This window comes from Oncorhynchus kisutch, linkage group LG11, assembly GCF_002021735.2.
Source record: "Oncorhynchus kisutch isolate 150728-3 linkage group LG11, Okis_V2, whole genome shotgun sequence".
Classification (NCBI taxonomy): Eukaryota; Metazoa; Chordata; class Actinopteri; order Salmoniformes; family Salmonidae; genus Oncorhynchus; species Oncorhynchus kisutch.
The window spans coordinates 8,666,524-8,685,143 of record NC_034184.2 but is presented as its reverse complement, the minus strand read 5'-3'; the positions used below and the strand labels follow the sequence as shown (position 1 = coordinate 8,685,143).

Below are 18,620 nucleotides of genomic sequence, written 5' to 3'. Positions count from 1 at the left end.
ACTGTAGACTATCTGACCTCCCTGAACAGGAGACCTGTAGACTATCTGACCTCCCTGAAGGCAGGGGAACTGTAGACTATCTGACCTCCCTGAACAGGAGACCTGTAGACTATCTGACCTCCCTGAAGGCAGGGGAACTGTAGACTATCTGACCTCCCTGAAGGCAGGGGAACTGTAGACTATCTGACCTCCCTGAAGGCAGGGGAACTGTAGACTATCTGACCTCCCTGAAGGCAGGGGAACTGTAGACTATCTGACCTCCCTGAAGGCAGGGGAACTGTAGACTATCTGACCTCCCTGAACAGGAGAACTGTAGACTATCTGACCTCCCTGAAGGCAGGGGAACTGTAGACTATCTGACCTCCCTGAAGGCAGGAGAACTGTAGACTATCTGACCTCCCTGAACAGGAGAACTGTAGACTATCTGACCTCCCTGAAGGCAGGGGAACTGTAGACTATCTGACCTCCCTGAAGGCAGGAGAACTGTAGACTATCTGACCTCCCTGAAGGCAGGGGAACTGTAGACTATCTGACCTCCCTGAAGGCAGGGGAACTGTAGACTATCTGACCTCCCTGAAGGCAGGGGAACTGTAGACTATCTGACCTCCCTGAAGACAGGGGAACTGTAGACTATCTGACCTCCCTGAAGGCAGGGGAACTGTAGACTATCTGACCTCCCTGAAGGCAGGGGAACTGTAGACTATCTGACCTCCCTGAAGGCAGGGGAACTGTAGACTATCTGACCTCCCTGAACAGGGGAACTGTAGACTATCTGACCTCCCTGAAGGCAGGGGAACTGTAGACTATCTGACCTCCCTGAAGGCAGGGGAACTGTAGACTATCTGACCTCCCTGAAGGCAGGGGAACTGTAGACTATCTGACCTCCCTGAACAGGAGAACTGTAGACTATCTGACCTCCCTGAACAGGAGAACTGTAGACTATCTGACCTCCCTGAACAGGAGACCTGTAGACTATCTGACCTCCCTGAAGGCAGGGGAACTGTAGACTATCTGACCTCCCTGAACAGGAGACCTGTAGACTATCTGACCTCCCTGAAGGCAGGGGAACTGTAGACTATCTGACCTCCCTGAACAGGAGACCTGTAGACTATCTGACCTCCCTGAAGGCAGGGGAACTGTAGACTATCTGACCTCCCTGAACAGGAGACCTGTAGACTATCTGACCTCCCTGAAGGCAGGGGAACTGTAGACTATCTGACCTCCCTGAACAGGAGACCTGTAGACTATCTGACCTCCCTGAACAGGAGAACTGTAGACTATCTGACCTCCCTGAAGGCAGGGGAACTATAGACTATCTGACCTCCCTGAAGGCAGGGGAACTGTAGACTATCTGACCTCCCTGAAGGCAGGAGAACTGTAGACTATCTGACCTCCCTGAACAGGAGAACTGTAGATTATCTGACCTCCCTGAACAGGAGACCTGTAGACTATCTGACCTCCCTGAAGGCAGGGGAACTGTAGACTATCTGACCTCCCTGAAGGCAGGGGAACTGTAGACTATCTGACCTCCCTGAACAGGAGACCTGTAGACTATCTGACCTCCCTGAAGGCAGGGGAACTGTAGACTATCTGACCTCCCTGAAGGCAGGGGAACTGTAGACTATCTGACCTCCCTGAAGGCAGGGGAACTGTAGACTATCTGACCTCCCTGAACAGGAGACCTGTAGACTATCTGACCTCCCTGAAGGCAGGGGAACTGTAGACTATCTGACCTCCCTGAAGGCAGGAGACCTGTAGACTATCTGACCTCCCTGAAGGCAGGGGAACTGTAGACTATCTGACCTCCCTGAAGGCAGGGGAACTGTAGACTATCTGACCTCCCTGAAGACAGGGGAACTGTTGACTATCTGACCTCCCTGAAGGCAGGGGAACTGTAGACTATCTGACCTCCCTGAAGGCAGGGGAACTGTAGATTATCTGACCTCCCTGAAGGCAGGGGAACTGTAGACTATCTGACCTCCCTGAAGGCAGGGGAACTGTAGACTATCTGACCTCCCTGAAGGCAGGGGAACTGTAGACTATCTGACCTCCCTGAACAGGAGAACTGTAGACTATCTGACCTCCCTGAAGGCAGGGGAACTGTAGACTATCTGACCTCCCTGAAGGCAGGGGAACTGTAGACTATCTGACCTCCCTGAAGGCAGGGGAACTGTAGACTATCTGACCTCCCTGAAGGCAGGGGAACTGTAGACTATCTGACCTCCCTGAAGGCAGGGGAACTGTAGACTATCTGACCTCCCTGAAGGCAGGGGAACTGTAGACTATCTGACCTCCCTGAAGGCAGGGGAACTGTAGACTATCTGACCTCCCTGAAGGCAGGGGAACTGTAGACTATCTGACCTCCCTGAACAGGAGACCTGTAGACTATCTGACCTCCCTGAAGGCAGGGGAACTGTAGACTATCTGACCTCCCTGAACAGGAGACCTGTAGACTATCTGACCTCCCTGAAGGCAGGGGAACTGTAGACTATCTGACCTCCCTGAAGGCAGGGGAACTGTAGACTATCTGACCTCCCTGAAGGCAGGGGAACTGTAGACTATCTGACCTCCCTGAAGGCAGGGGAACTGTAGACTATCTGACCTCCCTGAAGGCAGGGGAACTGTAGACTATCTGACCTCCCTGAAGGCAGGGGAACTGTAGACTATCTGACCTCCCTGAAGGCAGGGGAACTGTAGACTATCTGACCTCCCTGAAGGCAGGGGAACTGTAGACTATCTGACCTCCCTGAAGGCAGGGGAACTGTAGACTATCTGACCTCCCTGAAGGCAGGGGAACTGTAGACTATCTGACCTCCCTGAAGGCAGGGGAACTGTAGACTATCTGACCTCCCTGAAGGCAGGGGAACTGTAGACTATCTGACCTCCCTGAAGGCAGGGGAACTGTCCCTGAAGGCAGGGGAACTGTAGACTATCTGACCTCCCTGAAGGCAGGGGAACTGTAGACTATCTGACCTCCCTGAAGGCAGGGGAACTGTAGACTATCTGACCTCCCTGAAGGCAGGGGAACTGTAGACTATCTGACCTCCCTGAAGGCAGGGGAACTGTAGACTATCTGACCTCCCTGAAGGCAGGGGAACTGTAGACTATCTGACCTCCCTGAAGGCAGGGGAACTGTAGACTATCTGACCTCCCTGAAGGCAGGGGAACTGTAGACTATCTGACCTCCCTGAAGGCAGGGGAACTGTAGACTATCTGACCTCCCTGAAGGCAGGGGAACTGTAGACTATCTGACCTCCCTGAAGGCAGGGGAACTGTAGACTATCTGACCTCCCTGAAGGCAGGGGAACTGTAGACTATCTGACCTCCCTGAAGGCAGGGGAACTGTAGACTATCTGACCTCCCTGAAGGCAGGGGAACTGTAGACTATCTGACCTCCCTGAAGGCAGGGGAACTGTAGACTATCTGACCTCCCTGAAGGCAGGGGAACTGTAGACTATCTGACCTCCCTGAAGGCAGGGGAACTGTAGACTATCTGACCTCCCTGAAGGCAGGGGAACTGTAGACTATCTGACCTCCCTGAAGGCAGGGGAACTGTAGACTATCTGACCTCCCTGAAGGCAGGGGAACTGTAGACTATCTGACCTCCCTGAAGGCAGGGGAACTGTAGACTATCTGACCTCCCTGAAGGCAGGGGAACTGTAGACTATCTGACCTCCCTGAAGGCAGGGGAACTGTAGACTATCTGACCTCCCTGAAGGCAGGGGAACTGTAGACTATCTGACCTCCCTGAAGGCAGGGAACTGTAGACTATCTGACCTCCCTGAAGGCAGGGGAACTGTAGACTATCTGACCTCCCTGAAGGCAGGGGAACTGTAGACTATCTGACCTCCCTGAAGGCAGGGGAACTGTAGACTATCTGACCTCCCTGAAGGCAGGGGAACTGTAGACTATCTGACCTCCCTGAAGGCAGGGGAACTGTAGACTATCTGACCTCCCTGAAGGCAGGGGAACTGTAGACTATCTGACCTCCCTGAAGGCAGGGGAACTGTAGACTATCTGACCTCCCTGAAGGCAGGGGAACTGTAGACTATCTGACCTCCCTGAACAGGGGAACTGTAGACTATCTGACCTCCCTGAAGGCAGGGGAACTGTAGACTATCTGACCTCCCTGAAGGCAGGGGAACTGTAGACTATCTGACCTCCCTGAAGGCAGGGGAACTGTAGACTATCTGACCTCCCTGAACAGGGGAACTGTAGACTATCTGACCTCCCTGAAGGCAGGGGAACTGTAGACTATCTGACCTCCCTGAAGGCAGGAGAACTGTAGACTATCTGACCTCCCTGAAGGCAGGGGAACTGTAGACTATCTGACCTCCCTGAAGGCAGGGGAACTGTAGACTATCTGACCTCCCTGAACAGGGGAACTGTAGACTATCTGACCTCCCTGAAGGCAGGGGAACTGTAGACTATCTGACCTCCCTGAAGGCAGGGGAACTGTAGACTATCTGACCTCCCTGAAGGCAGGGGAACTGTAGACTATCTGACCTCCCTGAACAGGGGAACTGTAGACTATCTGACCTCCCTGAAGGCAGGGGAACTGTAGACTATCTGACCTCCCTGAACAGGGGAATTATTCTGCTTGTCAAGCTGCTTTTGGCAAACATCTATTGAATTGGTACCATTAAGTTCATTCAGGTTTCAGGATACATTCACTTTTCTTAAATCCCCATGTCTTTGACTGTGAGAGCCTGGGAGTGTACAGTGAGGATGGTTCTCCCTGTTCTCAGCCAAACAGCTACCAGTCCACACACAGGCAGATAGACAATGGTGTTGTAGTGTTTCCAGGAACAGTGAGGGAGAAAAAAAAATGCTGGAAAGGGTCTATTCTGTTTTTAATGTTGTTTCTTGCTTGATTTTTCATCTTGATTTTTTCACAGTACCCACCGCCCCACCTCAGAACGTGGCCATCCAATCAGCAACGGCCACCCAGCTGGACGTGACATGGGAGCCTCCTCCATTGGACTCACAGAACGGAGACATCCAGGGATACAAGGTGAAGAGGAGGGTTTCACAAGGATGGAGTTACCATAGAATTCTTATCATTTAAATAATTCCAAGTAGAAGAAATTCAAATGTAATGGCAGTTACACATGTTTGCTTCTCTTTAATCCCAGTGGGATTTAAAGGCCATCTTTGCTGTGGCTTAAGATGTGTATGTTCTCCATATCTCCTCCTTCTTCTCCCTCCAGGTGTACTTCTGGGAGATCCAGCACAAGAATGAGACGGAGAGACTGCGCACCCTGTTCCTGCCAGAGGGAGGGGTCAAGCTGAAGAACCTGACTGGATACACCACCTACATGATCAGTGTGGCCCTCTTCAACGCAGCAGGGGACGGGCCCCGAAGCCCACCAACCAGGGGCCGTACACAACAGGCCGGTAAGGGTGGGACACACACAGATACACACACACACACACACACACACACACACACACACACACACACACACACACACACACACACACACACACACACTCACACACAGGAGCTGTCTATCTTAAAATGAAAAGAAAGCAATTATATTGACTCAAATTCCTCCTCCAACTCCCACAAACCATCCAGGGATTTCTATCTGTGAGCTTTTATACAATGCACCTAATTGTTGCTGTCAGCATGCCAAGCCAGGAATGTTAGAAACCACACAGCATAAACATCAGTTACCTTTCAATTTCCTCTTTCAGTCTCTTGACTCATCCGCTGGTTCCCTGGACAGTCATGTTTGGTATAAGATGGTATGAAAATGTTTAGAGGCTAAAAGTTCTTTTTTTCTCGAAGCTCCTTCATGTGGTTTCTTGGAAATGATTCGTCTCTGGCTCAGTGTTCTAAATAGCAACAGAAGACAGTCGCCAGATAGTTTTTCCCTCCAAAGGTCTTCCTCCCTCCCTTCTGAACAGTCACTGTAGAAATGTGTGTTTCATCCGATCCCCTCGTAAAAAGGAAAATGTTTGCAGTTTTCTGTGTTTGATATCTCAAGAGGGAGTGGAGGGGTGTAAGTGGGTAGTAGATACAGAGGGCTCTAGCCTTTTTGGTGGAAAAGACGAAAGCAGGTGACAAGCGTGTTGAGGAGAAGAGATGCACAGGACTGGTAGAAGGAGGCTCATCACACAATGAAGCCTGTTTTTCACAGGAATGATAGCAGAAGGCTCATCACACAAATGAGAGCTGTGTTGGATGTACTGTGTTAGTGTCACAAGTTCATCTATGGCACTGTAGCCTATAGGCACTGGAGCCTGATGATATGATGGCTGTCATGGGGATAGAAAATGACTAAAAACAAACAACATATCCTAAATTGTTTTTGCAATGTCTTTCCAATCTTCAAAATAGAAATCATAACTCAAATTGTCCTGTGTTCTGAGGCCATCATAAAAAGGCTGTCAAAGTACACAATCCAAGATGTAGCACTACTGTCTATGGCCCCTAACCCTTAACATTTGACCCCTAACCTCTGACCTGTGTGTCCTCTGAACTCCAGCCCCCAGCGCTCCCAGCTTCATCCACTTCAGTGAGCTGACTACCACGTCAGTCAACGTGTCCTGGGGTGAGCCCACCTACCCCAACGGCATTCTAGAGGGCTACCGGCTGGTCTACGAGCCCTGCACCCCTGTTGACGGTAAGCCACCCACCTCGTCATGTCCCACATCTCACATTTAACAATTCACAACGAATGCACATTTCTGAATATGCATCCCAAATGACACCCCATTTCCTAAGTAGTGCACTATTTTTGCCCTATATAGATAGTAGATTGTCATTTGGGACACGAGCTCAGTCTCACTGTTTGTGGCTAAACATCAACGATCCAAATAACTTAACTACATTGAAAACAAAAAATTGTCATTACTGAATGAGTGGTGGCCTTCATTTCGTGTGTTGACACCAAATAACATGCTGAATCATTTGATAATGTTACTATGTTAACCCTTTTCATTCATTTCCCATGTACGTCCCAACAACTGTTGGACTGTGCCTATGTCAGTGTGTGTGTTTTTGTGTGTTTCATGTTGTTCCAATCCATTCTCTGGGTATTAGTCCCATTTTAAATGTGGTGTGTTTGTCTAGAATCTTCCGTGGCCTGTGCCGACTGTCTTCACTCCCCCTCCCCCCCAGGCGTCAGTAAGATAGTGACGGTGGACGTCAAAGGGGCCCCGTTCTGGATGAAGATCAAGGACCTGGCTGATGGGGTGACCTACAACTTCAGGATCCGGGCCAAGACGTTCACATACGGGCCTGAGGTGGAGGCTAACATCACCATGGGGCCTGGGGAAGGTTTGTCTATCTTTGGCTGTGTTTATAGTTCACTGAGGCCCAAATTCTAACTTGCAAAATGCCCCCTTTTGTTAAATGTATTTAACTAGGCAAGTCAGTTAAGAACAAATTCTTATTTACAATGACGTCCTAGGAACAGTGGGTTACCTGCCTTGTTCAGGGGCAGAACAACAGATTTTTACCTTGTCAGCTCTGGGATTTGATCTAGCAACCTTTCGGCTACTGGCCCAACCCTCTAACCACAAGGTTACCTGCCGCCCCACTTAGCTCAACATTCTGTGCAAATCTTCAATTAACATCAATGCATGATTAACAAATGTCAGAGTGTGCTGGTCTCAATTTAAGATTAGGCCCTGAATGTGCCATAATATTTTTGAAAGTATATTGAGGCTGCCTGACCCTAAAACCTTTCTCTAACCGTTGACCCCACGCAGGAGCCCCGGGCCCCCCTGGAGAGCCTTTCATCTCCCGGTACGGCTCAGCTCTTACCATCCACTGGTCCAACGGTGACCCCGGGAGTTCGCCTATCACACACTACGTCATCGAGGCCAGACCTTCAGGTATATACACCCAACACATGACATACTGGGCACCACTGCTTAACGTATTCTTTTTAGCTTCTAGTGGAACTAAGATCCTCAGCAGTGCATCTGCAGTGAACCCTGTCCTGGTTCACATACTGGACACTTCCAGATTGATTCACGTTTCACATTCTTTACAATCATGCAATCTCTTAGCCCGGCCTGATGCTTGCTTGGACAGAAATAATCTGTCTAAGATTAGAGTGTCAATGTGTTTCCACAGATGGTGATGCTCATTCTCTATTCTTTTAATGGAGTATTGATTGAGGTGCAGCAGAGCTTGAGACGTAGTATCACGTTTCATCTGTGATTGGGAAAGGGGGGGAAAGGGGGGAAAGGGGGATACCTAGTCAGTTGCACAACTGAATGCATTCAACTGAAATGTGTCTTCAGCATTTAACCCAACCCCTCTGAATCAGAGAGGGGCTGCCTTAATCAACGTCCACGTCATCGGTGCATAGGGACAGCCGCACAGAGGGAATACATGGATGATGGATGTAGGGAGGGAGGCACAGAGGGAGAGATGGATTTCACTATCCGTTGGGGGCACTAAGCCCCAGATGTTGAGAGTATGGGACTGACTGACATGGTGGGAAACCCAATTCGGCAGCAGAGGCTTAGCTTCGTGTGGATTACATTGATCTCCCTAGAGCAGGGCTATTCAACCTTATGGTTTTCTGGTCTACCTGATACTTAATTTCACACTCCTTGTGTCCCAGGTCTAAATCAGTCCCTGACCAGAGGGGAACAATGGGACAAATGGAGGTCCAGAGATGAGTTTGGGGGCCTTAGAGGATGATTAGGATGCAACAAACACAAACACATACCCCTAAACCCCAACCCCCCTGACCCTCTTTCTTATCCTAATATCCTGCCACTGTCCAAGTGACCCTGCCCCTAACCACATCAGTAGGACTAGTCAGCTCTTCTTGTTACTAGTGCACAGTCTGTCATAGTCAGGAAAAACTGCTGGCATTACTACACATTCAATTGATCCTTCATATCTTCACTTCTTCACTACTGACATAAACGTTACATAAACTCTGGTGTTGGCTGATGTTCTTGAGCACTCCATGAACGCTGTCAAACTCCAAATAATATTTATGGTTATTAGCACTTAGCCCTTATGGATTCTGGCAGCCATTGCAAAAGGAAACTTGAAACATCGCATAATAGTCCCTCTTGTGAATCATACCTACCCATGTTTTAGATCCGTTTTTGTACCTCTCAAAGACCAGAGAGCCCCATATGGAAGCTGTAAAATATATAACTTGCATAATGTGTATGTGATATGAGTTACCTTGGACATTGTCAGATTGTGTTCATACTATAGGCTTTTAAATAAGCTTTTATATCAATGAGTCTGGTTTACCACTATGTTGTGTCATGTCTGATTACTACTCATTGAAATACATTCTACTTCTTCTACTCTGCCAACAGATGAGGGCTTGTGGGATATCTTGATCAAGGACATCCCAAAGGAAGTGACGTCATACGCCTTCAACATGGACATTCTGAAGCAAGGGGTTAGTTATGACTTCCGGGTTATTGGCGTGAACGACTATGGCTACGGGTCTCCTAGTCCACCCTCAGCCTCCATATCTGGTGAGTTATTTCATATATCTACAGTATGTCCCAGATGTCACCCTATTCCCTAGTACACTACTTCTGGCCAGGGCTCATAGGGGTGTCATTTGGGGGACACACAAGCCATTGAGCTTGAGGTTTTCATGTTAATCAATGACAATATTACTTCATTATATAGAATACAAGACTAATCAGTATAACAGAAATGTACCACAGTCATTTTCAGATGCTACCTTTGCATCAGTGCTCCCTGTCCTTGTGTTTAGTCCAGTTGTTATATGTGTTCTTCTCCTCCAGCCAAAAAGTTGGCGCCATTCTACGAGGAGTGGTGGTTCTTGGTGGTGGTGGCCCTGGTAGGTCTTATCTTCATCCTCCTTCTGGTCTTCATCCTCATCATCAGAGGACAGAGCAAGAAGTACGCCAAGAAATCTGACTCAGGTGAGAGGCAGAGACGAAGATGTCATTGAACTGATATTACTAGGCAACAAGCTATTTGTTATGGTTATGGTTTGGTTTTGGGTAGTATGGAGAGAGGGAGGAATGGAGAGTGAGTGATAGAGAGAGGGAGAGGAAAGAGGGGAAAGGAGATAGATCTATAGAGGGGGAGTATAGTAGAGGGGGAGTATAGTAGAGGAGGAGTATGGTAGAGGAGGAGTATAGTAGAGGAGGAGTATAGTAGAGGGGGAGTATGGTAGAGGAGGAGTATAGTAGAGGAGGAGTATAGTAGAGGAGGAGTATAGTAGAGGAGGAGTATGGCAGAGGAGGAGTATGGTAGAGGAGGAGTATAGTAGAGGAGGAGTATAGTAGAGGAGGAGTATAGTAGAGGGGGAGTATAGTAGAGGAGGAGTATGGCAGAGGAGGAGTATGGTAGAGGAGGAGTATAGTAGAGGAGGAGTATAGTAGAGGAGGAGTATAGTAGAGGAGGAGTATAGTAGAGGGGGAGTATGGTAGAGGAGGAGTATAGTAGAGGGGGAGTATGGTAGAGGAGGAGTATAGTAGAGGAGGAGTGGTAGAGGAGGAGTATAGTAGAGGGGTGTATGGTAGAGGAGGAGTATAGTAGAGGGGGAGTATGGTAGAGGAGGAGTATGGTAGAGGAGGAGTATAGTAGAGGAGGAGTATAGTAGAGGAGGAGTATAGTAGAGGAGGAGTATATTAGAGGGGGAGTATAGTAGAGGAGGAGTATAGTAGAGGGGGAGTATAGTAGAGGAGGAGTATAGTAGAGGAGGAGTATAGTAGAGGAGGAGTATGGTAGAGGAGGAGTATAGTAGAGGAGGAGTATAGTAGAGGGGGAGTATAGTAGAGGAGGAGTATAGTAGAGGGGGAGTATAGTAGAGGAGGAGTATAGTAGAGGAGGAGTATAGTAGAGGAGGAGTATAGTAGAGGGGGAGTATAGTAGAGGAGGAGTATAGTAGAGGAGGAGTATAGTAGAGGAGGAGTATAGTAGAGGAGGAGTATGGTAGAGGAGGAGTATGGTAGAGGAGGAGTATAGTAGAGGAGGAGTATATTAGAGGGGGAGTATAGTAGAGGGGGAGTATAGTAGAGGAGGAGTATAGTAGAGGGGGAGTATAGTAGAGGAGGAGTATAGTAGAGGAGGAGTATAGTAGAGGAGGAGTATAGTAGAGGAGTATAGTAGAGGAGGAGTATAGTAGAGGGGGAGTATAGTAGAGGAGGAGTATGGTAGAGGAGGAGTATGGTAGAGGAGGAGTATAGTAGAGGAGGAGTATAGTAGAGGAGGAGTATAGTAGAGGATGAGTATAGTGGAGGGGGAGTATAGTAGAGGAGGAGTATAGTAGAGGGGGAGTATAGTAGAGGAGGAGTATAGTAGAGGGGGAGTATAGTAGAGGGGGAGTATAGTAGAGGGGGAGTATAGTAGAGGGGGAGTATAGTAGAGGAGGAGTATGGTAGAGGAGGAGTATAGTAGAGGAGGAGTATAGTAAAGGAGGAGTATAGTAGAGGAGGAGTATAGTAGAGGGGGAGTATAGTAGAGGAGGAGTATAGTAGAGGGGGAGTATAGTAGAGGAGGAGTATAGCAGAGGAGGAGTATAGTAGAGGAGGAGTATAGTAGAGGAGGAGTATAGTAGAGGGGGAGTATAGTAGAGGAGGAGTATGGTAGAGGAGGAGTATGGTAGAGGAGGAGTATAGTAGAGGACTAGTATAGTAGAGGAGGAGTATAGTAGAGGGGGAGTATGGTAGAGGAGGAGTATGGTAGAGGAGGAGTATGGTAGAGGAGGAGTATAGTAGAGGAGGAGTATAGTAGAGGAGGAGTATAGTAGAGGAGGAGTATAGTAGAGGGGGAGTATAGTAGAGGAGGAGTATAGTAGAGGAGGATGTCTTTGGAGAGGTCTGGTATATCAGGGGGGTAGTTGATGTTTGGACCTTTGGGTTCTCGTAGATTCCTACTTCACTCACAGGCAGGGAATATATTATCATACTGTAGACCCAGGCCCAATAGAGTCTGCTATTGTAAGCTCTCGCTAAGAAGGGGTAGGTCAGAGGGTAGGTCAGAGGGTAGGTCAGAGAAGTAACAACACAAACCAGTTTTAAATCAGCATCTTTACATCAACATCAGCTGATAAGGCTATTGACCTAGACTTCGTGGGTTTTAGTTTAGGTTTAAAGGCTGTGTTTTGGTTGAATATTGTGGAATTTATCATCAGTGTTTAGATGCCTGGCTTCAATCGCCTAATATACTGGTGATGACATCATTATGGAATCATTCCAGTCACTCCTCTAGTTTCTATAGAACTCAGTAGTAACATTAGTAGTGGTAGAGTACATAACAGAATATTATGAATAACATACATCCATGATTCATCCTCTAGTGTTTCTATACAACTCATAGTGTACGTGCAAAATGGCACCCTATTCCCTATGTGGTGCACTACTTTTGACAAGGGCCTATATAGGGAATATGGAGCCATTTGGGGCACAGCCATACAGTAGTAAAAGTACTAGAGTGGGCTACATGACATACAGCATCACTAACCTCCAACTGCCTGTCCGTCTGTCCCTCTGGCCTGTAGTCACAGTGTCTCCCTATGTGTGTTCATCAGGGAACAACTCCAACTGTAATGCCCTGACCCATGGAGATATGGTCAGCCTGGACGAGGGACGCTTCCCCGCCCTGGAACTCAACAACCGACGGGTGTCCGTCAAGAACTCCTTCTGCCGTAAGAACGGTGTCTATACCAGGTCAGTAACCAGCCATGGCCACACCAAGAACATGCCTCTAGCTATGGCCACACCAAGAACATGTCTCTAGCCATGGCCACACCAAGAACAGGATCATGTTGTCATCCAGAGACAAATGTATGTATTTTCCAAGCTATAGCACACTATTTGTTACATACAGCATGTTTTTAAAGGATCAAATAGTTTGGTCTGCTTTGGGCGGCAGCGTAGCCTAGTGGTTAGAGCGTTGGACTAGTAACCGGAAGGTTGCGAGTTCAAACCCCCGAGCTGACAAGGTACAAATCTGTCGTTCTGCCCCTGAACAGGCATTTAACCCATTGTTCCCAGGCCGTCATTGAAAATAAGAATATGTTCTTAACTGACTTGCCTGGTTAAATAAAGGTTAAAAAAAAATTTTTAATCATTTTTGCCATGGAAAAAATATTGCGATACTGGTATCGTCCCAGCCCTACTTGGCATGTAAACAAATGTCTTTGCATTACCTTGAGTTGACACTTTTACTCATTGCACCTTTAAATTGACTGGTTTGAATATGTTTTTGACAATACTGTATAGTTACAATGCTAAGTATTATGGTACTGCGTTTATCATTATTGAGAAAACATTATGGCTGTGTCTGAAATGTGGCTTGCCTACCGCTTACTAAAACGACATACTGTGTACTAATCGTACTACATACTATTTAGAATGTCCTGTTTAGTAAAAACGTGTGCAGTAAGCAGCACATATCAACATAATCAACATAATCCATACTGTTCCCCGCTATTCATTTGTTTTTGTAGAGTGCATCCCTTATTCTAAATATCAGCTGTTGTCAGATGCAGTGGGTGTGAAAAGACCATTCTCCTCCTCAAAAGTGTGCAGGGAATTCTATAAATGAAAGCCGAAATAAGTATTACATTCTGGCATTTAAAGCAAACTCAATTTCAAAAATTTCACGTATTATAAAATGTTCTATTTTTGTATACCCAAAAATCTAAAAATGTAGAATGCCAGTATGGGTATTTGGACATCGCCTATGACTTGAATCATGCATGGAGAAGTCCAACTAAGGCCGATGGATGGAACAGACTTTTTGCTGTGATGGAATGTATACTCTCCTATTAACCCTATATTTCCACTGTAAAACACAAAGAGAATGGCTGCTTTCTTATGATGCAGTATATTCCAGGCATGGGTTCAAATACTTGTTAAGCTTTTGCTTTAACTGGCTTGCACTCAAAAAAAGGCTGGATTAAATTCAACCCAGTGCTGGGTAAATAGTGGACAGAACAAACATTGGGTTATTTTAACCCAGCCAGATTGGTTATTGAGCTGTGATCCACCGGGTTAGAGCAGCAGACCGGAGGCATGACTTATTAAGGGCGTGGCTTTCAGCTATTTCATTTTGGCCACCCGTGAGAGTAAATGTCATTCCGGTTCATCTGTTGTGTTGTATTGTCAACACATGTTAAGATGACGCCCCATGGAACGGAAGAAAAGATGGCGCGACACAAAGAAGGGTGTGAGGTTCAAACTGTGAAATACAAACCAAGTAATTTCAAGTACAGGACAGATAATTGCTTGTTACGCTCCTAAAAACCGTGAGCAGGCGATGGATGGTGAACTGGAAAAGATCACTCTCCTGACAGAAGTGAAGAGTAAGAACCTGCGCTGACAGGTGAGGTGAAGGCTTCCAAGCCTCACCCTGATGATCAGGAAAATGCCCGAGATGACTCTGGCCCAGAGGCAGTACGATTCATGGAGAAAGTAGATCCATGCCTTTTGGCTGATCCGTTTGTGGTGTTAGGCTGGGTTCTGTCAATATGGTCAAGATGTTTTGTGTGTCTGCTGCCCAGAGGGAGAGAGCGCTACACGTTTCACCACTCGGGACAAAAGCTGTATCCTGCTATGCTCTTTGGAGTGCAGCTGAAAGGAGTGATAACTGGGGTGGTGTTGAGATGGATCTACTGAAGTTGAGGATCCCCGGTGTCTGTGATACATGCCATTTGGTGCAATGCAGACCTAGTGGCGAGCTTGAGACTGAGGAGACCCTTTCTGTTCTTCTGAGTTTTGATGCAGGATGCTTGCCGGATAAGTCATGCTAGGGTATTTAAATGATCCCGTGACAGCTTTTGTTCCAAACTAGGGCTGACCCCATTTAGTCGACTGGTCGAATGCTTGGTCGAGATTGTTTTAGTCGAGCAATGGCAAAGTAATTATGGCACACGAGACACCTGTGTGATTCACCCCTGTCTGAGTGGACTAATCCATTGTGGAGGCAAAGGGGATGGCACACCAGTTTCACCAGTAGTACATTTACCCTAAATTCCCATTATTTATAATCTACGTTTTAGTTATGGTAACTTATGTTAATGCATTCAATATATTATATACTATTATTAAAGTCTTACCATTGTCATTGTAGGTGTGGACACATTATTTGCAGAGCACACAACCTAGGCTTACAAATGTTGGTTTATTTAATTCCATTTATGAGTTTTAAATGTCTTTTGCACATGTCAGTCTTGAGTGAGGACACACACTTGATTGCGCATAGAACTAGTCCTAGGCTACCATCACTGTGGAGCTTCTCAAATTAATTTCTTCTTAAGTAAACAAAGTCTGTTTATACGTCCATTGAGAATGACAATAGTTCCTCAATGTAGCCTATTTGCTCAATCTTTCCAGCTCTCTCCCTTTCAATAACCACTCAGCATGACAGGGGATAAAAATGTCATACTCTGGCCGGGTGGAAACATGATTAAATAGGCCTACATGATTACTTCTTATCCCTTGCGCAAATAGCCTACAGCTCTGGCTGTCCGGAGCTCACTGGCACAGGAAACTCTGAGGGCCCAGAATATTTTATACAATGTTTAAAGTTTTCTACCATGAGCTTGGGATGACTAAGCTAATAGTTGATACAATGTTTTAAATTCCTTGCAGATAGGCAATGCATAGCCAGTGTATCATAGGATACACTATATATACAAAGGTATGTGGACACCCCTTCAAAATAGTGGATTATACACCCGTTGCTAACAGGTGTAGAAAATCAAGCACACAGCCGTGCAATCTCCATATTCAAACATTAGCAGTAGAATGGCCAAGTCAGTTTGTCAAATTTCTGCCTGCTGTAGCTGCCCCGGTCAATTGTAAGTGCTGTTATTGTGAAGTGGAAACCCCTAGGAGCAACAACCACCGAGTGCTGAAGCACGTAGTGAGTAAAATACATCTGTCCTCGGTTGCAACACTCACTACCAAGTTTCAAACTGCCAGTGGAAGCAACGTCAGCACCAGAACTGTTCATCGGGAGCTTCTTGAAATGGGTTTCCATGGACGAGCAGCCGCACAAGCCTAAGATCACAATGTGAAATGCCAAGCGTCGGCTAGAGTGGTGTAAAGCTCGCCACCATTGGACTCTAGAACAGTGGAAACTTCTCTGGAGTGATGAATCACACTTCACCAATTAGCAGTCCGACAGACAAATCTGTATTTGGCAGATGCCAGGACAACAGTACCTGCCTGAATGCATATTGTCAACTGTAAAGTTTGGTGGAGGAGGAATAATGGTCTGGAGCTGTTTTCATGGTTTGGGCTAGGTCTGTTTGTTCCAGTGAAGGGAAATATTAACGCTACAGCATACAATGACATTTTAGACAAACAAAAAAATGCTACATTAACCACAGGATTTTACTGTTTGGCTCTGTGTACTACCACACAATAAGTTAGGACTAACCACAGCATTGCGACATATTGGAAGTTCCTGCTCTACTGCTCACTGCATTTAGCTCTGTGTGGAGTGTGTAAGTGTGTGTGTACTTGTGCCAGCGGCATGGCATTAAGTTAGTGGAGATAGCATTAAGGTGTGGGACTGACTGACTGCGTGAGTGTCCCAAATGGCAATTAATTCGATATTGCACTACTTTTGACCAGAGTTTTATGGACTGTGGTCAAAATATGTGCACTAAATAGGGAGCCATTTGGGACTGACTGGCTGATCAAGCTCATAAGAACCAGCTGGAAAGCCAAGTGCCCTCTGTCTGATGCTGTGATGCTGTGCCCAGGGGAATTAGTCATGTCTTTCATACCCCAGAAGGTAGGTAGGTAGGTGTGTTTGTTTGTTTGTTTGCCCTTGGGGATGGATCAAAGGCACATTGGACTTTGAAGAGCAGCCAGGTAGCCAGGGGGTGAGATTATGTGTGAGAGGAGGAATGCTAAGATGCACCTCAGATATCTTTGAACTGCTGAGGTGCTGAATGCTGATTGGTTAAAACTCAATCCAGCCAGTATCTATTCCACAAATTCCACAAAATATACAAAGAAATGTCAATTCAATAAAGGTACAATGAAACGAAGGGTTGCTAGTTTGCAGTCATTCCAGCTTCAGTTTGAAGTGATTGTGTTAGCTGTGTTGTTGGCTACCTCCTAACTAGAATAACTGTCTTAACTTATTGGATGGTTGAACATCCTCAGTATTTCCTAGAGAGAGAGAGGATGAAAACATATGTTTTATTTGAGCCAGTGTGTTTACATCTTCAGTGATAACCAGTGGTGGGAAAAGTACCCAATTGTCATACTTGAGAAAAAGTAAAGATACCTCAATAGAAAATGACTCACCCAGTAAAATACTACTTGAGTAAAAGTCTAAAACTATTTGGTTTTAAATATACTTAAGTATCAAAAGTAGATGTAATTGTCACACTCTGACCATTATTTGTGTTGTTTGTTTCTATGTTTTCTTTGGTCAGGGTGTAATATGAGTTAGCATTCTATGTTGCATATCTAGTTAGTCTGTTTCTATATGTTTCGGCCTGATATGGTTCTTAATCAGTGGCAGGTGTTTATTGTTGTCTCTGATTGGGAACCATATTTAGGTAGCCTGTTTTGTATTGTGGTTGGTGGGTTATTGTTTATGTGATGTTGCATGTTTGAACTCAGTTTTGATAGCGGTCACGGTCGTCTTGTTATTTTGTTTGTTCGTTTAGTGTACTTCGTGTTTTTTCATCTATCATTAAAAGGATGTATTCACACCACGCTGCGCTTTGGTCCGATCCTTACTCCTCCTCAGACGAAGAGGAGGAAAACCGTGACAGTAATTGCTAAAATATACTTAAGTATCAAAAGTAGAAGTTTACATCTTTTGAAATTCCTTATAAAGCAAACCAGGCGGCACCATTGTCTTGTTTTTTAAATGTACGAATAGCCAGGGGCATGCTCCAACACTCAGACATCATTTACAAATGAAACATGTGTTTAGTGAGTCCGCCAGATCAGGGGCAGTAGGGATGACCTGTCAATGGGTGTGTAACTGGTGGCATGGAAGTCAAATGCAGTAGAGCAGAACTTGGTAAATGGCCGGAGACATTTAACGCACATAACTAAATCACAGAAAACACATGGGCACAAAACCTGTCTCGCACCAGTCACAAAAGGCACACATATTTACAATGAACAATTCCCAACAAGGACATGGGGGAAACAGAGGGAACATATACAACATGTAATTAGGGAATTGAAACCAGGTGAGTGTGACAATCAGACAAAACAAATGGAACATGAAAAATGGATCTGCGATGGCTAGAAGACCGGTGATGTTGACCGCCGAACACCGCCCGAACAAAGAGAGAAACCGACTTTGGCAGAAGTCGTGACATGACCAGGGATGTTCTCTTGACAAGTGTGTGAATTAGACAATTTTCCTGTTCTGCTAACCATTCAAAATGTAACAAGTACTTTTAGGTGTAAGGGAAAATGTATGGAGAAAAATAGTACATTTTATTTGGGAATCTAGTGAAGTAAAAGTGAAATTTTCCAAAATATAAATAGTACTACAGATTCCCCCAAAAATCTACTTAAGTCTTAAGTACTTTACACCACTGGTGATAACCCACTGGGAAAAAACTGGTTGAATCAATGTTTCCACATAATTTCAACCAAAAAAAGTATTGTGATGGCATTGAATCACATAACTTGCAACCTACATTTAT

General features: G+C 46.1%; 1 protein-coding gene across 5 annotated transcripts in view; it reads left to right on the top strand.

The window, feature by feature from the left end:
* Window positions 1-18,620, top strand: part of LOC109898960 (protein sidekick-2) — a 651,349-nt gene that overhangs the window by 605,457 nt on the left and 27,272 nt on the right. For 3 of the 5 annotated variants that reach the window (XM_031835235.1, XM_031835234.1, XM_031835232.1), the window contains 8 exons: window positions 4,899-5,014; window positions 5,211-5,397; window positions 6,495-6,632; window positions 7,082-7,288; window positions 7,723-7,848; window positions 9,310-9,474; window positions 9,754-9,894; window positions 12,510-12,648. In XM_031835235.1, coding sequence (XP_031691095.1) covers window positions 4,899-5,014; window positions 5,211-5,397; window positions 6,495-6,632; window positions 7,082-7,288; window positions 7,723-7,848; window positions 9,310-9,474; window positions 9,754-9,894; window positions 12,510-12,648 — 1,219 coding nt within the window. The remainder of the gene's footprint in view (window positions 1-4,898; window positions 5,015-5,210; window positions 5,398-6,494; window positions 6,633-7,081; window positions 7,289-7,722; window positions 7,849-9,309; window positions 9,475-9,753; window positions 9,895-12,509; window positions 12,649-18,620) is intronic. The other 2 variants (XM_031835233.1, XM_031835236.1) reach the window with 1 other exon arrangement.